Below are 19,850 nucleotides of genomic sequence, written 5' to 3'. Positions count from 1 at the left end.
AGAAAGTGATACAGAAATGCTCTTCCTACTTGGAACATTATGCTTACTTTTTAAACTTTTCACATTCTACTCTTCATATTCTACCTAATTTGTGGGACACTAGTGGGTGGATGTGAGGGAAGCAGAAAACATTTCAAGACACCTTTTGGCCAAGTTTGCTGCATTTCTAAGCAAGTCCAGTTATCTACTCAGATACTTGATAACCCCAATAATCTATTTTCTGTTCTCCCAAGAACTGTGAGTTTGGAGACAAAGCTGAAAAACAAACACTATGCTTAGCACAAACCAGCATGCCTGTAAGCCCAGCAGGGAGAAAGCTGGAAATCAATACACCTCAAATGCTCCACACAAGAACATCTCACCTTCCACACACTAGCAACATCCCAATAAACTGGCTTTTCTTCTCTATCTCCTCCCACAGGCTAAATTAACAACTGAAAGACTGTTCAAGATATTTTAGGATTAGCAGTTGAAGCAAGAAGTATCATGTAAAAAGGAAGTGAACAAATGACTCACCCCCCACTAAATTCACAGTATCAAAATTCAAATGGTACACACCTAACCTTTTCTCATGCCAAAAATGAAGTTACATGTTAAACTACAGATGAAATACTAAGTAGCTCAAGAAACTGAAGCACAACTACTAATTTAGTTCAAAAATTAGCTTGGCTGTTTAGAAGAATATAAATTAAAATAGATGGTTTATATTATTAAATCACAGTTTAAAAAACTTAACAGATTATGGAACATTTATGGTCAAACAAAGAATACTTTAAAGAATGAAAAGTGATCAAAACAAAAATTATACCCTACACCATTATGTATGGGATACATTTCAAATCTGTTATGTTTTTGCCAATTTTACCTTCTACATGGAGCCCTTCTATGGTCCATGCTCATCGGCTCACCAATGGCATACACTCAAAGGATTCCTCTTTACTGGTAGTAACTATCTCAGGACCTGATTCTATGAGCTATGATTTGGTGCTTGCAGCATCTTCAGCACTGTGTGTGAAAATGAAGGCAGTATTTTTGAATATTTTTCTTTGATGTACAGATAAGCAGGACTTTTGAAAGAGGAGCAGCACATTTTAGAAACAGTATAATCAACAAAAAACCCCAAATAGATGCTGCTTTATGTTAAGCTAAAAAAACAACAAAAGCTCAAAACAAAAACCTGTACCAGACCATCTGTTAGACATACAACATTTTATACTATCAAAATATACAGCAATTCTGTTAAGGTATCAAGAAACAGGATACACTGACTGCTATATCAGTAAGTCATTACCTGCTGTACTGTTAACATTTAATTGGTGCACATGCTTTTGCAGTTAAAACATACTAATCTCAAACTCCAGAATCTGTTTTCCTACCGTGTCAAGTATGAATAAGCAAACTAAGTTATCTAAAGATTCCACTAACACACTATAACTGTAAGACAAGTTATCAAGTTCAGTGATAACAACAAGAACTCATATTCTTTACATTTAGGTCTTAGGAGTTTAAGTGGGAATAGTGCCCTACTATAAAAAAAACATTTGTGAAGGCTGTTGACATTTCTAACCAAAGTAATTCCTGCATATTTTAAAGGTTTTGATTCTTTAATTGCAACAATTAGCTATTTGAGGAAAAGTAACAAAAATTACGTATTCTGATCAAGTTTAATTACTGCAATCTAATAATCTTTTCTAACAAAAAAAGAAAAAAATACATATTTACCTAGAAATATAAACAGTTGCTCAAAAACTTAAGACTTTCCACTGCAATGGAACCGTGAGTAACAATGCATTTGGGGAAGCAGCAGATTGCTTTTCAATACACAACCACAAAGATCTCACAGGGACAACATTAATGTACTGAAATATATTAATTTATATACTTCCTTAGGTTGTGCTTACCTGTTGCTTTTTTGCAGCAGAACCTAAGGTGGAAGGTCTGGGAAGGCACTGTGAAGTATAAATAATTGCACTGTTTGCAATTAATAAAGATTTTATACCTTAAATGAATCAAAATCAACAGCCTCCATTTTGTGAATGATAAAGAATCCAGTGAATTTAATTTTGCTCAGTTTAGTACATAATAAATGCACCATTCTGTAAGGTTATCTACAAAATACCATGCAAAATACCTGAACTATTAAACTTAATACCCTACACTAAAGATAGCAAATACTGTCCTAGCCTTCTTCAAGCTACCAGAATTATTCCTAATTTTAAAAGGGATAAAAATAATTCCTTCTATTTCTACAGCACAATACATACATTGCTAATTACCTGAATAAACTACTTCAGTTTTTAAGCCTTAACTTTTACTTCTCTGTGCAGCCACCCTAAAAAAATTCTCAAAGCAACAACATGGTGTTCCAAATGATAAAGCAATTAACAGTCATAGAATTATTTAAAGCATACCTACATCACTACATAGCCGCAAACTATCTGAAGACAAAAACAACTTCTGGCTAACAAGTGGTTCCAAAGACTTCAATGTTAAGATATGCATACTTTAAAATACTGACACAGCTGTCTCAGGAGTACTAATGAAATAAACTATTACTCAGATAAACAGAAACAAGATTTTCTTTAGCTATTGCTAAACGTTTCAGAAATACTTACCCACAAAACTGATATTATGTGTATGTATATATAAGCAAACCTACGTTTCTGAATTAAGAAGCAATTATGATTTCCTAAGATATCAGCACTGTATTCCAACATAATAGTCACACAAGTATGGCATTTTCATTATGTGGAACATTGACAAAAAGATACTGTTGCAGTTCATCAATTTGTCATTCTGATGTACTTACAGTGCAATGCTCCTTGAAGGAACAATCAAGGATGATACACAGCACAGTCCTCCTCACCCCTATAGAGCTAGTTCTATACTGGCTGGATCAAACCTGCACTTCAACAGACAATGGCAAGACAGACTGTAGTGCATGTAGTCTAATATATGCAAAGAGCCAATAAATATGCAAAGAGCAAACATAGGATTTCAAGAGAATCAGATTTTTAGAATGAGCATTAGAGCAATAAGAAGTTTCAAGTATATATAAAAAAATAATCAAGTGATTCAAATACTTGAGTATTTACAAAAACAGAAGTTATTTGCTCTGCAGGAAGTTCTCAACCACTCCCACCACTCAAACAAAACAGCGTTTTAAGGACAGATGCAATTTCTGTAACTACTATGCAAACCACATTAACTTTTCTACACTGAATTTTGAAGTGGACTACTTTCAACTGAAGGCTTAAGCACATTACACTTAGAGCACGTTTTATAACTAGTCTGAAAAAATCCATAAAATCGTTATGCAGGAACAGTTTTTAAAGTATTCAATTAAAACCAAAAGTTATCTGTTATAGCAGCTGCACAGGTCTGAAAACAGTGGTCATGTATAAAAGGAAATTTCACTGTTAATGCAATGGAAGTATGCCAAAAGATCACCTTCTTAAACACATGCAGTTTTAATCAAATAGAAAGAAAATTAAGGTATCAAGATTACTGTGCTAGGCAGCAAAATACAATGAATGAAAGAGATCCTCCATCTACAACTATTCTGCAAGAGGGGAAAAACATGCTAACGACAAGTCTTTAAACTCAACAAGGTTTCATGGGGGGAAAAAAAAAGCCCAATTCATTTGTGTACAGGTACCTTGATTCAGCGTTGCAAATCAATCCTATAATTCTGCATATACCCACATATCCAACTTACCGACACAGGAGGTTTCATATTATTTATTGTAAAGCACAAAACAGGCATTTTAAAAGTGATAAAGTATACATTGAAAAAGTACATTTATATCACAAAGCATTGACCACATAATTGCAAATACATTTGCTGGAATGTGTACATCTACACTAATACTAAAAACAAACCATTTTTCATTTCTACACAGAAATATTACCTCCTATCAGTAGTGATAGATATTTTGTACATTTTCAAAAACACTATTTTTTAACCAAAATTAAGATCTTCATCAAGGCGTCTGCATCCATACATTTAACAAAGGTTTTTTCCCCCACACAATGAAGCAAATACTGTATTGTCCACTTCTTATTATTGGCCCTGTGCAGAAGAGATACATAAGAGATACACAAAAAGTTAAAGAAAATCCTTTAAATCGAGCTAACTCAGGAATGAAGCCTTTAAGAAAGAAAAATTGGTTAATGTAAATGGTGGTGGCTTCTTGCATGGTTTTCAAAACCCTGGGAGGAGAAAGTTTTTCTATTTTTCTTTTAAAAAAAACAATCACCAAACATATGGATAGATACAGAACTCAAGTCATCAGGTAAACAAAGTCATCTACTTATTATTCTGATATATATTTCGCTAGAAAAAAAGATGCATACTCCAAAGTAACAAAGCAGGAGACATGCAAAAAAAATATCTACAACCACTGAAACAGAAGCCAGCCAAAACCACTTTATCACTATACCTGTGGTGCTGGAGGGTGTTGTGGCATTCCCTGTGGACTTGTCTGGGCGTAATATGCTGCCTGCTGCCTGTAGTACTCAGCCCATGCCGCACTGTAATCTGGCTGACCACCTGGCGGAGCCCCAGCAGGGGCAGGAACAGCTTGACCTGAAAGCAATTAAAATCACATAGCTTTGTTGTTGCAATAGAAATGAGAAGTTTCCAAGTCTCATTGCCTAACAAAGTCATCTAGCAATATTCCTCCAAGGCTTTTGAATAAACTCATGGCTGCTTTTTTTAACCTAACCACTCAACTACTATTTTAATGTAATGATATCCACGTAAAGCAAAACTGAGGAATTGAAAGGTCAGTTTTTTTCTGCCTCGATTCATATTCGTGACTCATAGTTAATGCCTGCTGACCTAAACAATGGCAGCATTTAAATACATGTCAAGAGGCAAGACTTTGTTGTAATCCACCTAGACTGATTTTATCTTATTATACAGACAGCATTCCTTAGCTCAGCAGATGCCAATTCACACCCTTCTCCCAATTCTGGCATCCTTCATGCAATTGCCAGGTTATTGCAGATTACATTGTTCAAAAAGAGCATTAATTTTTGTACACATTTACTCCATCACAGAATATAGCCCTGAAATGTTTCCTTCCAACCCTTGGTAAAGTTCCAATCCTCTAGAAACAGCAATGTGTATACAGAGACACTCCCAGATTTACAGCTCAGAACTACTGATCCTGTCAACAAAACCAACTGGCTGATTTAAAATTCTCTAACAGTGACGGACTGATGCACAAGGACTCTGCAGGATATAAAAACAACAAGCAACACAACCAAAATTAGAGCCAACATTTCAGGTCCTCAGTCATGCTGTTCTTCCAAGGACGATTTGTCACAGATATCTTTACTTCCTTTTTCCCTTCTCTATTTTCAGACACACAAACTACACCCCACTTAGTACCACTATTTTCTTCACAATTTTTTATCCAAAAGGTGATTTTGCAGCTACTACTGTAGAATGTGCATGACTATGAGCAAATCAATACACACTATCCTCCAGCCAAACATCTGCCCGGTTTTTTTTGAGACTAGAAAAAAATCCAAGCAAAACACAGTCCTGCACCCTGTACAACTCCACATGCACTGAACTGTCTGTTCTGCTATTAAGAAAAAGGGGCAGCTCCCACACAATGGGGGCTTGACGTTTTCAATCCTACCTGAAACCACCTCAGACCACTGAGCAACCTTCTGTGTAACATGAATATCAAAGATCTTAATCAACTGTTTTCTAGGGTATCAGACAGGAGGTTGGTTTTGCTTGGCTGGGATTTTTAAAATAGTTTTATACAGAAAATTCACATGAAGAACACTATCTATCCACACTCCTCCTATACATGCATTCTTCTAATCCTCTCAAAATCATTAAGTGTGAGAATGTGCACATCTGGCGAAGTACTATCCTCAAAGTCTTCAAAATACAATATTTCATTTTCCAACCCTCTATACAACTTACAGAATATTTTCCACTTATGCTGCAGATAAGCTAAAAAACCCCAACTATCCAGCTCTTTTTGAGTTACGCAGCAAAGAACTGTTTTTCTAGAAAAACTTGCTTAAATTTCTTCAAATCTTCAGAACTGTAATCATGGTTTTACAACTTTTAAATTTACCATAACTTACAATTTACACTTCTGATCAATTACTTTAATAAAAATGATCTTTAATGTGGTTACAAATTATCCCAGGACATACTTTTCCCTAGCTCACTATTAATTTGAGTCTATAATTCTACTGAAAAATTGTATGTCAAAGCTAAGGGATTTTTTGTGCATTGTGATCCAAGAATCCTCTACCATTCAGCTAACTACTTCAAAGCAGCACTGAAATTCAGTAATGAATCAAATACAGGAAATTTAGTGTCTACTCAAAGATATCAAACTGGACCTCTGTCCTGAAACGGGTCAGTATTTTAGGTATACCATTTCCCTGCCAAGTACTGTGAGTAATTCTGAACCTACACATGGAATTCAACAGTTTAGTCAAAACTTCTCTTCAGTGCACAGACCTGCACTGGAACAGGACATGCTCATTAATACCCAAATTCAACTGGAACACCAAGTATGACTGAGCAACTACATACAAAGGAATACAAGGAATACAGAATACCACTCCATTAAGGAGGACTAAGAAAGAAAATGCCAGCAGATTTTACAGTTCATCCACATCAAGGATGATTCTAGTAAGAGAAAACTGCTGTCTTCTGCTACAATGCTGAGGAATCTTTAAAGAACAGGTCCACTATTTTACTATAGAATCCCTTAACGATAAGTCAAGCCCACAATACATGGGAATGACTTCAAATGATAAATACACAGATTTCAGTGCTGACACACAGGTCATTTACTAAAATGAGTCATGTTTAGAGGGAACCATTATCCTTGAGAGACTTTCATGGTCCAGTTATACAAACCTGTATTTCAGGTCTTGTATGGATAAATAAAGATACTGTATCTCCAATTCAAGCTAGCAGCATCTTTCAGTCTTCAAAAGCTGATTACCTGGCAGTACTCAAGAAAAACTTAAAAGACACTGGCTTGATTTATGAAGTAGGATACCAAGCAAACAGACAGTCTGGGTCATCTACAAGATCCATGTACAACCACTTACCAGTGTGCATGAGTCATTTCACTGCCTTCGCAGTCTTAGGTTTAATTCTATTTGTTACTCAAAGTAACAGCCCCTAAGACAAGGGTCTGAAAAAGGAGATGGACTTTGCCGCTCTATATGTGAGTTGGAAAATAGGTTATTTTCAAGTCACTGTTCACTGAAAAAAACAGGAAAGTGTTCTCTGTGATTAGCCAGGTCACACCACAGCAGCAAGAGGCACTTTGGAAAACAGTATTACGGTTCTGACGGGCATACTCAGGAGTGTTCTAGCACTTTCAGATCACTCATACTTGACAAGGTATGACAAAATCCAGAGCACCAAATGTAGCACCACATGCAATTTGTTCAGCTCAGTACTGTTACCCTCAGAGGCTTGCCACATGGATTATCAAAAAAAATTTCTTCAGCAGCAAAAATAGAACTGATTGGGCTCAGCGAGTCCAACTTTCAGCTCAGTTCTCCCAACAGTGATTGGTGTAATTGTCTGTGCTGCGAAAAATCTGAAAGTCAAAGGGTGAGCGACATGCAATTCCTACCTTCCCCCTTTGGCACAAGCTAATGGGGACAGAAAATACAGTAGTGTAGGAAGCACAAACAGTACTTGAGAGCCCACAGACCACATGAACTTCCTGTTGGACAGCCTTCCTGTTCATTAGATCTTCTACTACTACCATTTGGCATTGAATTAAATCTAGCAGAAATCTTTTCTAAGTGAATCTTAAGAGAAATTATATCTTCCACATTATGTTTTGGAAGCAAAAAGTTCTCATGATTTACACAGTCAAATTACACAGGTCCAGACATCAAGAGTTCTCCCTTCAGGCAAAGAACTCAATCTGAACTAGAAAAAGAAATTAACATCACAACTGCCATTCTGTTGACTGTCATGGCATATTTTAAATTTTGCATGTTAAGAGCAACTATTTTTCTCTCAGTGTCTTTCTTTTTTAAATTGCTGGCTAACACTCCTCTTCAGAATTGCTCCCAGAAACTCCATCTCAACACCTTTTGACTAAGCTATTATTTAATCAGAGCAAATGCAAGACCAGTGTAACCAAGACTTTGCTTTCCAGAGATAGCTAAGTAGAAAGATGGCAGAGCTCCAGACAACAAATGAAATTAATTTAAAAAAGACAGTGAAAAATACTCACAACTTTGCACTGAGGAATGTGAGCTGAACTAACAGATAATAAATTGAAAAGAAATAGTTAAATAAACCAGGAAGAAGCAAAATTGAAAGGCCTATCACATATTAAACATTACGTGTTTGGGAGTTCTATGGTCCTTTTCTTAGTCTGACACAATTCTTGAAGTAAATAATCATTATATATATTCTGTTTCATTTAATCACTTATTCTGCGCCAAAATATAGTTATGTTCTAGCAAGTAATTTGAGATCAACATGGTAGAAGGCTGGTTAAGAGCAATTAAGCACGCTATTGACCTTAAATCTAAATGCTTTTAATATTCCACGAGAAAAATTAGTGCAGTTGGAAGAGGGTGAAACAGTCACCAAACCCTCCAATGGAAACAAACACACAACCCAAACTAGACACTTCTACATCTCTGTCAAATAGATATACCAGAGAAAGCACCACTAGTGCTCAATATACAGATCTACAACTACAGTATCATTACAGAAAATGTCAAAACAATCAACCAGCAAATGAATTTCATTTTTAAAAGTCATCTCAAGCAAAATATTTGAGAAAACAAAGCTAGCCACAACATAGGACCTGCAGTTTAAAAACAGCTCTAAAGTGTTGCAAAGCAAATGCTATTTAAAAAAAGGCACCATATGTATGAAAGCTAATTCTGATGCTTCAGTAACTGGAACACAGAAAATAAATTACAAGAAAAAATTGCATACAATCTGAAAAGCATTAGGAAACAACTACCAAACAAGAAAAACAACAGCTTCATAAAGTAGATCAAAGTTGAACTACAAAACCTAGAAAACAGACTTTCAAATAGTCTGATTGAGGTACTTAAAAGATGTTGTTTCCCCATGATCAAATACAGATATTTCTAAGTATTACTGTAAAGCTGATTACTAGCATGAGCACCATTAAATGCCTTTAAATAAATGCACAACACAAAACTTTAGTCTGTTTTTTAGCAGGGTTCAGGGCCTTCAGCAGTATGTGGTTTCAAAGACATGTGGATTGTTTATTTTTAATTTTTGGGGTAAAATAACCCCCATCTCACGCAAGACATACAAGTCTCCTACAACATTCTACTATGCAACAACAGCAAAAACCTGCACACTTACCCATTTTTTTGTAGTACTCCTCCCAGGCCTTGGTATAGTCAACCTGCCCTGCTGGTGCTGGATTTGGCTGATCTCCTGAATTACATTAAAATAGTCAAAATAAAACTACTGAGGTTTATTTCATACATAATAAAAATAATCAAATGAATTTTTCAGCAGCAATCCCAAATGACATCACACAAATCTGACACTATAAATCTTTGTGGTACAAGCTGCTACAAATACAAACCATTAGTAAAAGACATCACAAAGAAACAAAAAACCCACTGTATAGTGTTTAGCACGTTTTCAAGATGCAGGAAATGCACACCACTCACAATACATCATAATACCAAAAAATAAAGTGGTAAGCCTCATTCAGGCACAGCATTTGTAATAACACAACTAAATACCACAATCGCAATTGTCCTAAACCAACTTGAAGTGCTGTAACTGTTTAAGCAAATGACAACAAGTCTGGCTCATTCCATTTTTAGTTATGACTGACTGCTCTATGCACTCATTAATTAAGTCAGCCCAAGTTGCAGCAAAACTCTATTTGGAGTATAATGCAAGATAAATACATTACCCTTATTACTGCTGACATTAAGAAAAGCAACACTCAAGGCTGTAAGCAACAGTTTTTCCAGGGCAACCAGCTACTTAAAATCAATGTACCCAGTATATGAAGGCAACAATAAAAAGCAATAGGGCATTTACATCTCCAGCAGTGAGACATGTGCCTGTTTTACTACACAGCTACCTTGTCCATTAGTTTGGGTTGTAGCTGGTCCACCAGGAGGGGCTGCAGGTGGTGGCTGTGCTTGCTGCTGATAGTAGTGAGCATAATAAGCCGCCCACGCCGCTGAATTGGGATCTGTTCCTGGCTTACCTATGAAAACAAAACATAAGCATTTATAAAAGTAATATGAACAGAATGTTGTCCTCAATTAATCCTGTCCTAGGCACTCTTATTCTCCTCCAAGGAAAAATCCATCTAAACAACATAACCACATACATTCTCTAGATAACTTTTCTTACTAGCACAAATTTCTGAACAGGTTTCAGACCAATATACTGTACAAAGTGTACTTCATAGGGCAGGTGATATAAAATAATTCTAGAACCCTTACTACTACAAATGCCATTTATTAATTTTTAAACGTGATAAACAAACACATTCGTCAAGTTTATTTCAACAGTCGTGTTAATAAATGGTAGCAGCAATGAATCACTATAGCACCAAACAGTTTCAGTGGTTTTACTTCTGTTATAACCTCACGCTAATGGCACTGGCACCGGTGGAGGAGGCATGCCAAATACATATTTCTGAAACAGAAGAATACAAATCTTACTAGGTATTTGCAATGCTTTTCAGTTAAACTTTAAGGTCACAGTAAAACACAGAATCACACAGCATTTTAAGCACCTGAATCCCCACACACAGCTACTAAGCATCACTGTTTACTTACAGCTTTTTAGTATAACAAATAATAGCAACATTTGCATCTTCTGCAGCTATCTCCATGGCTCCTTATTTTTATCTACATCTAGGCAGGCCAATGATGCTGTTTCCTAGTTTTATTTGTTTTTCACACACAGCCTTTAGGAATGGCTTATTCTTGCTGGATCACAAACTGATTACATTACTAGAATGGCAAATCCACAATATCTGAAAATCTACTATTAGAGAACATAACGTTTTCACAACCAGCATACATTTGCATACAACATTTGTATTCTTAAAGCGTAAAAGAATCTGCAAATAAATGTGGCCAACTGAGGACAGAATCTCACATAAGGACATGGACACAAGCAATACTTTAGAATAACTACACATCAGAATGGAAGTATAATCCCCCCAAAACACCAAACAGGTAAGGCAGTGAGAGTAATGGAAGAGAAAGAAAAAATCCCCTGAAAAAGGCATTCAAGGAGAAGAAATCCACAATAAATCAGTGCTAAATGAAATACTGCCACAAAAGTCAGATGTAACCACTTCAAATGCACACAGTAGTATCAGCAAACAGAAAAAAATGTTAGCACTGTTTCCTCTTTCAATTGCACTGTTTCCATCAACAACAGTGGATTTAAACTAACACGTGCTATATTCTAAGGTTACCTGCAAATACCAAATAAGCCACTGCTCGACTCCCCCCCTCTTTCCCCTTAGAGTAGCTACTTCTCTAGAGTAGAAGAACACAGAGCAGGATTCATTAAATTTCCAAAGAAATCTGACTGCAGTAACTAGCTCCACTTTGACGTGACATGGTTCTGGAGAAAGTACTTCTGAAAAAAATACTAAAATAACCCATTCGTTACACTGAAATGAGCAACTAAGTGAAAACTGTACAAAACTCAGCCAAACAAATGCTAGACAAAAGAAATACCAACTTCAACTGCACATACAAAAACTTCATTAGATTTTCAGGTGTATTTATCCAAAAATGATTACAAAATCATAAGATGATATCAAGGGAGTATTTGCCATTTTTTCTCACACATCCTTATGCAGATAAATTACGTCACAAAAAATTGAAAAGGTGGTATGAAAAAGGCTGTAACATTTCAGCAGTGGTTTTGATTTAAACAACACTTTTGGTATGCTGAGACTTTAAGTCACTTTGAATCATTCTACTTTTCAATAATGACAATAGGCATTTTTAAATACTGAACTGAATGCATGCAGAGCTACCTTACACAGAAGTTTGGGAACTGAAACCAAAGATGGTTCTTTGCAAAGACATAACATGTGATATATATCCTCCCCTTTTCCACTAATGGAACCTGTATTAGGAACAGTGACTGTTAGAAAATATTCATTCCATTTATAAAAATAATACGGATATCTTTTGGCTGAAGTTATGAGGAAGCTCTACCTCAAACAAATGAGGTACAAGAGACTCAAGTATCTAGCCTTACCATGCCTTCTGTGGCAGCAGTTCCATTTCCCCATATGCTCTAGGCCAACCAAAGGATGGAAACTTAAAGAAAAGCAGGATACTACAACTTCGGGAAGTTGTAATTAAGTAAAAACTCCCAGTCTTGACAAAGATAAACAGAAATGGAAGAACAGATTCTACAAAGATGGGTTTCTGAAGAGAATACAAAACTATTATAAGCAAAAGCTCAAAATACACAGTCCTAACTAGCTTTACTGTAATAGCAGCAGTTCAACAGAGCTTTTATCCCTCCAAAAGGGACTCAACAAAATACTCTTCTATCAGACTGAGAAGCAATCCTCATGGGGCAACAAAAGCTCGAAACATAATACAGGTAAACTGTGCAAAGACAGAGCAGTGAGATTGTTCAGAATAAAATACAAAGTCTATAAGAGAAAGAAACTATTAGAGAAAGAAAGCACAACCTCATTAAAGAACTTTATGTAAAAACATAAATGGTAAGAAAATTGAAGTGAATTGCATAAAATCAGCGAACCAAGACTCTTGCAAAAAGTATCATTAACAGGGATGCAGTATCAGTAATGTTCGGGAAAAAAAAAGCATATTCCAACTGTAAAAATTAAATTTCAACATCTCACAAGCAACATGTGGAAAGTGTAAAACAGGAAAACTGACAAATCAGTAAAGAAAAGCCTGAAAAATAGGAGCTTTTTCAGATTTAGAAGTGAAACACAAGCGAACTGTGCAATGTATATACTTGTAAGGACAAAGTGGATGTACTCGAAATATACCCACACTACAGCACAACTGTGACATTTCCTACCTGGATCTGGTGGGTTTGGTGGCTGCCAGTGTGGATAAGCATTTCCCCATCCTTGTGGAGCATATGGAGCTGGAGGGCCACTATAAAAGATCACCTACAGTGAAAGCCAGTCCCAGGGCAAGCTTACAAAGAAGGAAGGTAGCTGAAGCAGTACTTACTGAGGTGCAGGGCCAGGAGGCCCTGGATTGTAAGGAGCTGGGTTATATGGTCCCATGGGAGCGCCAGGACCTGGTGGCCCAGGAGGTCCATGTGGGCCAGGAACAACACCATGGGGTCCATGGGGAACAGGTGGACCCAATGGATTCACTGGACCCTGTAACAAGAGTAGCACAGAGATTAAAACAAACCTTGAAGTTCTCAGTGTTTCAACAGTTTAGAACCATTTACCTGAACACTCTAAGAATATAATCTGAAAGATGCGACTGTTTTTAAATAAATACATTTTCCTACAGAAAACAAGCTTCTTTAAGATTGATTAGGCTTGGGGCTAGTTACGTAAGAGAATTTAAAGCAGATGTAGCAGTAAGAGCAACTAAAAAGTTGCATTTTTGTCAGTTCTTTCTTGAGAAAATAAGGAATTCTACAAGTACACATGGATTTTTCCACAAGTTCCATTAAAAACCCCCACACTAAAGACTACTGGTTTTAAAATAAACCAATACATGTAAATCTCACTAATCTTGCGAATCAAATGTTCGGAAGATCAGGTAGAAAAAGCCACTAGTAAAATGAATGATATGCACACTCATGCAAAGCAAAGTGCAGTGAAATTGAAGGGGTAAACTTAGATTAAGACTTTACCTGAGACTGAAAAACTAAGACACAACTTAGTAGCTTTTAGACTATCACTGAAATCTTTCAACTCATCCAATCTTTCATATGCACAAAGCAGGCACATTCAAAAATATACCATACTACACTGAAGAAAGCAACTGTTTCCATTTCAAGATTTTGTTTCTTTTGGTGCATCAAGTTATGTTTGAATTACTTAAAACCCAGATGACCATTTTTTATTATCAACTTATTATCTGTTCAAATCTCCACAAAGAAGACTTGCTTTCAGCTCTGTTTCGTTATAACAGCAAACCAAAACACAGTTATATACTCACTCCAATCTTTTCTTCTATAAGTTGTCTTGCATAATCTATTTGCTGAGGTGTTCCACGGATAGTAAACATCTTCATGTTTGGATCCGCATTGGGTGGAGGATTTCTCTGAAGTTCTATTCTAGCACCAGACTGCTGGCTTATACTTTTAATAGTTTCACCACCTGCAATGCAACAGAGTGTTTTTATGTCATGCATTAAAGCAAAAAACAGCAAGATTCAAATCATAGAAAGTAAACTGCATGGAAGCTGAGATAAAGAAGTGGAACTGCACCTGTTCTTACAAGCCATACAACAACATTCTAACAATTGCAATAACCTAGTTATTTTTAAAAGATGACGTTACTCAGAAACAACAGCAAAGAATTCCTACAAAGTTGCCTGGGGTTTGTTTTTTTCATTCATGTAAGCATGTAAGATTAGACAGAAGTAACAACTGACAATCAATGGTTATCAGTAAACACACACTGAAAGCCTAACCTCCCTATAAAGCAGTAGGCAAGTACCAATGACAAAAAACCCTAGAAGCTGACGAGATGGTTTTGCAGTGCACTGAAACCAGAAAGTTAAATTCCCTGAACTGCCTTATTCTCTCACAGGATCCAGACAAGTTATTTGTACCATCTGTATGCAAGAAGTTTTCAAAACGGGGCAATTTGGCATTTTAAAATAAAAATGTTAAAAAAAAAAATAAATTAAAATCAACCTTCCAAGTCAAGACCTGAATTATGTCAGTCTATTTGCTGTGCCTGGAACATACAGCACAAACAAGAGATTAAGCTAACTCAAGCATTTCATTTGGAAGTGTATAGTAGATTATTTTCAAAATAACACTGAGAATTATTTTAATGAACAAACACATCCAAGAAATTGCTACAGGGTATCACTGTAAAAGATTTTTACTGCAATATGTGAAAATCAGTTTTAAGTGCAAGTGAGATGCAGTAACACCAGGTTAATCATGCAGTACCAAATGCAATTCTAAGATACATCATCTAAGAATCTCCCAAACACCAACAATGTAACCCTGTCTTGACTACTTAAAAAAACCAGTTAGACAAATTGACTACTGGGGTGTGTGTTTTGCTGCGGAAAATCTGAAAAGAACATTAGTTTTCTGATTTAAGTGTGTTAACTGTGTTTCTCTGCTGTACATTAAACTACTTGCAAAGGGTTCTCCTGACACATCTCTGTAATATGGCATTTGTACCAATAGAAAGGCTGAGCATTTTTTAAACAACATATAGATAGACATATATATGATATATTGCCTTTGCCAATGATTAATCCAGTTTTGCCAGTGGGGACAATGAAATTGAATTCCTGTAATCCACCAGGAGGCCCCATGTTCCAGTTGCCTTGGCCTCTACCCCTTCCTCGACCACCAGGTCCTGGTCCACCAGTGTTACCAGCCTAAAACAAAGAAGCAACAAATGAGCGTTCTATAAAAGTTACTGCAAACAAATAATGCCAACAAGTTACATCACACCATTTGTTAAGAAAAAACTGATTTCCTACTCAGATAGCTTTGATAGTTAAAGAATGCAGAAAGTTTCACATGTACAAAGATGTAACTTCTGTCTGCCTCCTATAAATGCAGAGTGAGGCTCATCTCACAGCAAGCATTTAAACCATCTCTTAAACACTGAATACATCCAAAAGGAACAGCACAATAGCTATTAGCACAAGACAGAATCAGGCACATCAAGAACTGTCATGACTTTGTATCAGTATTATCGTTATCACTTACAAAACATTCATATTCCAGAGTGAATTCTGAAGTAGATTAAAATGGCACGATTAAATTATTTTCTTAGTTTTATATATTTCTTAAAAATTTAAGTCTTTCCAAAAGGCAGGCAGGAGATTTTAACTGGTAAGCAATGTTACACAACCTGAACACTTCGAAGGAGATCTGTAATGATTTCTGCAGCATGCTGACATCTGTCAGGAGGCCCCGTAACCTGGGCTATTCTATCTGGAGTTGTCCCATCATCTGAAATAAAAATGAACCATTCCAGTATATGCAATTTAGAAAATTTACATTCAATTCACAGAAACTTATAGACATATTACAAACCTGGCTTAAACTGGATTCTAACACCAGCATCATTCTGGATCTTTTTTATCATCTCTCCATTTCTTCCAATTACAATACCTACAGCAAACCGTGGTATTGGAACCTTAAAAAAAAAAAAAGAAAAAAAAGAATCAAGATGTTGATGTTACATATACTCCTGCCAAATCCACACAGTGAAAGGGTCACACATTAGAATAGTAAACTAGGGCAACACCTATGCCACTTCAGTGTGAATTTTTAATACCAGGTCACAAGCAAACACTGGACAAAAGCACCAAAAAGAAAGAGATCCTATGCACTACAAGCTCTCATAGCAGCAGCTATTCCAGTGAGTATTATGCTTCTCAGAATCAAAGAAAGGGTTTAAAATACAGATTGCAGCAGATGACACTTTAAGTCTTTCCTCTGCTGAGCAGTTATGCAAGTCACGAGCTAATAACAGGTAGACTTAAGCATCCTTCTGCAAAGGCCGAACTCCAAATCCAGTAATAACTTACTTGGCCATAAAACTCACATATTTGATAAAAGGTTTGAGCTAGCTGAAACTGCTCAGAACTGCTGGTAATGTAAAGTGAATGCCACACCCCATTTAGAGTCAAGATCTCAGCAACGATCAAGCAATACTTACATGCCACAACCGCTTTTGAAATCTGGTTAAGAGCTTGCAGCATTATTACCCGGATCAACATTTTAAAGTTAACATCTCAAAATACAGTGAACAAGTTTTTCAACCATGCTTACGTCTATCCCTTCATTTCCTCCTATTCTTGACCCATACTCGTTGCGCACCTCTCTAAAGCCACCTTGATCGCGAATTAACTCCAGCACCATTTCCTTGGCTTGCTGAAAGAAGAATGAAACACCATTTAGGTACTGCAACATCAAAATGGATTTAAAAATGCACAGAATTGTGAAGGACTCCTTACTTGTACTTTATAGGGGTCTCCAGTTATCCTAAGGGGCTTGTCTGCACCAGTGTTCTGTGGCCCATCTTGAATCATGACCATTTTGACACCTGCTCGCTCCTGTTTGACAGAAGGGAGCTCAATATCCACTCAAATCCACATCTGATATTATCACATTTAATAGAAGATACATGCATACCTGTAACTGTTTAATTGTCTCTCCACCTTTCCCAATAACTAATCCTGCTTTACTTGCTGGAATCATAATTTCTTGGACTGCATTTCCAGGTCCATCACCATGATGAAAGCCAGGTGCAGGTCTTCCCTTTTCAACTATCTGATCAAGTAATCTTTTTGCCGATCTGCAAAACAAAATACACATTTCTAAACACTTATTCCTGCAAGTCCCACTTGCCCACACCTATTCTGCTTGGAACTTTTTAACATTTGAAGTTTCTGCCAAAGAAATACGATTACCATCACTAAGAAATTTAAGGTGAACTCAATAAATCTGCAACAGTAACTTAAGAAAACAACTGCAAGTTAATATCACTATCAGAATACAAAAGGCTGTTCTTTACCAAACATGCTCAACTAAGTTATCTCCTTAAACATGACCACCGTCCCTGAATATAGTTACGCTGATCAAAGCCTATGTCAGAACAGCTGCTGCTTGATTCAGCAAGCAGAGTAAGGACTTCTGTACTTGTAACCATGACCAGAATAGTGGACAAAAGCAAGTATAAATTCACCACACGCCTACATCTCTTGTCATCAAAGTAAACTCACCATTACAGTCCTAACATCAATTACAAACTCTTCCCTCTTAATATATGAGCAGAATAAACTACAATTAGAAAATTCGAATCCAGGAAATGACTTCATGCAAGGCAGCCTGCTTGGCTGACACTTCAGAGAATGCCACGCCACCTTCCCAAAGGAAAAATGTAGCCGCAGGCCCTACCTGAGAACATGAAGTGGGAGCAGCTAACACAGATGAGGTAATACCAATATACAACTACACTTCAACATCTTTCTTAGCAAAGCCACTATAAGCTGATCTTCAAGGTGTTATAGAACCTCGGTGTCAGTAAAAAAACCGACCACCCCCAATAAAAAAACCCACCACAACAACCCACCCCCAAAACCACTGAACATTTTCACTGCTATCACCTTCCTGACCACAGAAGGCAAAAGTTAACTCTGCTGATAGATATGACAATGACATCACTTTCATAACTTTAGTTGTTCATTAATTTGTTCCAAAGCCCTTTAAAAACTCTGAAGGGTTGCTCTCTAACTCCTACTGCTATGCAACTGATTTTCCTTGCAATCCTCCAATTTACGGTTAAAAGCTTATTTTCAGCATACATTTCTGTTTAGTATGCATTCACAGCTTTCATTCTCAAGCTGAAATCAGTGCATAGTTATGTAATTATTATCTACAAGATCTGGACTTGAATAAACTGAAGTTTCACATTTCTGCCCAAAACCTCAAAGCATGTTGAGATATCTGACCACAGGTTCCAGGCCTTTTGCCTTCTGTATATGTTTAATTGTCACCAAACTGCCTCTTCAATAGATGAAAAACATATACTATCGAGATATTACATTCAGACCTAATAAATGAAGTGTATTGCACAGTGAAATACACACACATAGAATTTGTTTTACTTACTGAACAGACTCTGGTGTTCCAGTTAGCATACAAGATCTTTCAGGAAGGCCTCCACTATCTGTGGTCATAAAATTAAACCAATTTATCAGTAGCATTAAGCGAAAAAGAGATTGTGAAATTAATTATAATACACAAACTACTGGAACTTTAATTAAGTAGAATAATCAAGTGTATCACAACATTTTCCACTTCTTTAGATGTGACAGTCATGACTAGCACAAGAATTTTAACTTCAGTGAAGATGCAGGTAATTAGAAGCAACAAGCAATCTTGCGAACTTTCTGCCAAAAACCCAACCAAAATAAACAAAAAAGAAACCCCCACAAATAGTTACCAGGTGCAATCTGTATTTTACAGCCAGACTCCTGCTGTATGCGCGAGATCTGCTCTCCACCTCTGCCAATTACTTGGAGAAAGAAAATATAAAAAAATTATTTTTATTAACAGCATCTGCTAACATCCTTCACTATACTACAAGACTACATCTATACTACTTACTGAATCCAACCATCCCATCTGGAACTTTGTACTCCTCTGTCATCACAGACCTACAGGAATGTTAAAACAAACAAAAGACAATGACCAAAATGGGCATTAAATTTATACATACCCAATCAGTAAACTCAAGCAAGCTACTCCCCCACTATGCCTCTGGCTACTTGCCTCCCATCAACTTTTAAAGTCATTAAGCAAGCACAGTACTAAGTAAACCACATAAAAAGGGACACAAAAGGTTCAAGTAAAATACAAATCAATCCTAACTTCCCTATTACCAGATGTGAGGTACAGAAAAGGCCAGAGCGGCGTTTTAAGTTTCATCTGTATATCCACCACAGTATGCTGAAAACTTCAGCATCTCATCTACCAAAACTATCCAGAGCACTAGGACAATAGTTGGATGTGGTTCTTTATGGAAGAAATGAGTGGATAAAACTAACACGTTGTAGCAAATGTAGCTGAGTAATACTGTGTTGAAGTTTGATTTATTTTTTTTAAATAC

At 36.5% G+C, this 19,850-nt stretch overlaps 1 protein-coding gene across 1 annotated transcript in view; it reads right to left on the bottom strand.

Moving 5' to 3' along the window:
• Positions 1-3,725: 3,725 nt before the first annotated feature.
• FUBP1 (far upstream element (FUSE) binding protein 1) overlaps positions 3,726-19,850 on the bottom strand; it is an 18,773-nt gene continuing 2,648 nt past the window's right edge. The window contains exons 5-20 of the mRNA XM_009082786.1: positions 19,349-19,398; positions 19,185-19,256; positions 18,851-18,908; positions 17,372-17,534; positions 17,194-17,292; positions 17,009-17,110; positions 16,268-16,370; positions 16,083-16,183; positions 15,459-15,600; positions 14,191-14,351; positions 13,240-13,394; positions 13,082-13,161; positions 10,119-10,247; positions 9,377-9,451; positions 4,443-4,588; positions 3,726-4,072 (exon numbers count right to left, since the gene is read on the bottom strand). Of these exons, the coding sequence (XP_009081034.1) occupies positions 4,064-4,072; positions 4,443-4,588; positions 9,377-9,451; positions 10,119-10,247; positions 13,082-13,161; positions 13,240-13,394; positions 14,191-14,351; positions 15,459-15,600; positions 16,083-16,183; positions 16,268-16,370; positions 17,009-17,110; positions 17,194-17,292; positions 17,372-17,534; positions 18,851-18,908; positions 19,185-19,256; positions 19,349-19,398 (1,645 nt within the window). The 3' untranslated portion in view covers positions 3,726-4,063. The remainder of the gene's footprint in view (positions 4,073-4,442; positions 4,589-9,376; positions 9,452-10,118; positions 10,248-13,081; positions 13,162-13,239; positions 13,395-14,190; positions 14,352-15,458; positions 15,601-16,082; positions 16,184-16,267; positions 16,371-17,008; positions 17,111-17,193; positions 17,293-17,371; positions 17,535-18,850; positions 18,909-19,184; positions 19,257-19,348; positions 19,399-19,850) is intronic.

Source organism: Acanthisitta chloris, unplaced genomic scaffold (assembly GCF_000695815.1).
Source record: "Acanthisitta chloris isolate BGI_N310 unplaced genomic scaffold, ASM69581v1 scaffold46339, whole genome shotgun sequence".
In the NCBI taxonomy this organism is placed as follows: domain Eukaryota; kingdom Metazoa; phylum Chordata; class Aves; order Passeriformes; family Acanthisittidae; genus Acanthisitta; species Acanthisitta chloris.
The sequence above is the reverse complement of the archived record's forward strand: the minus strand, read 5'-3'. Positions and strand labels throughout refer to the sequence as shown.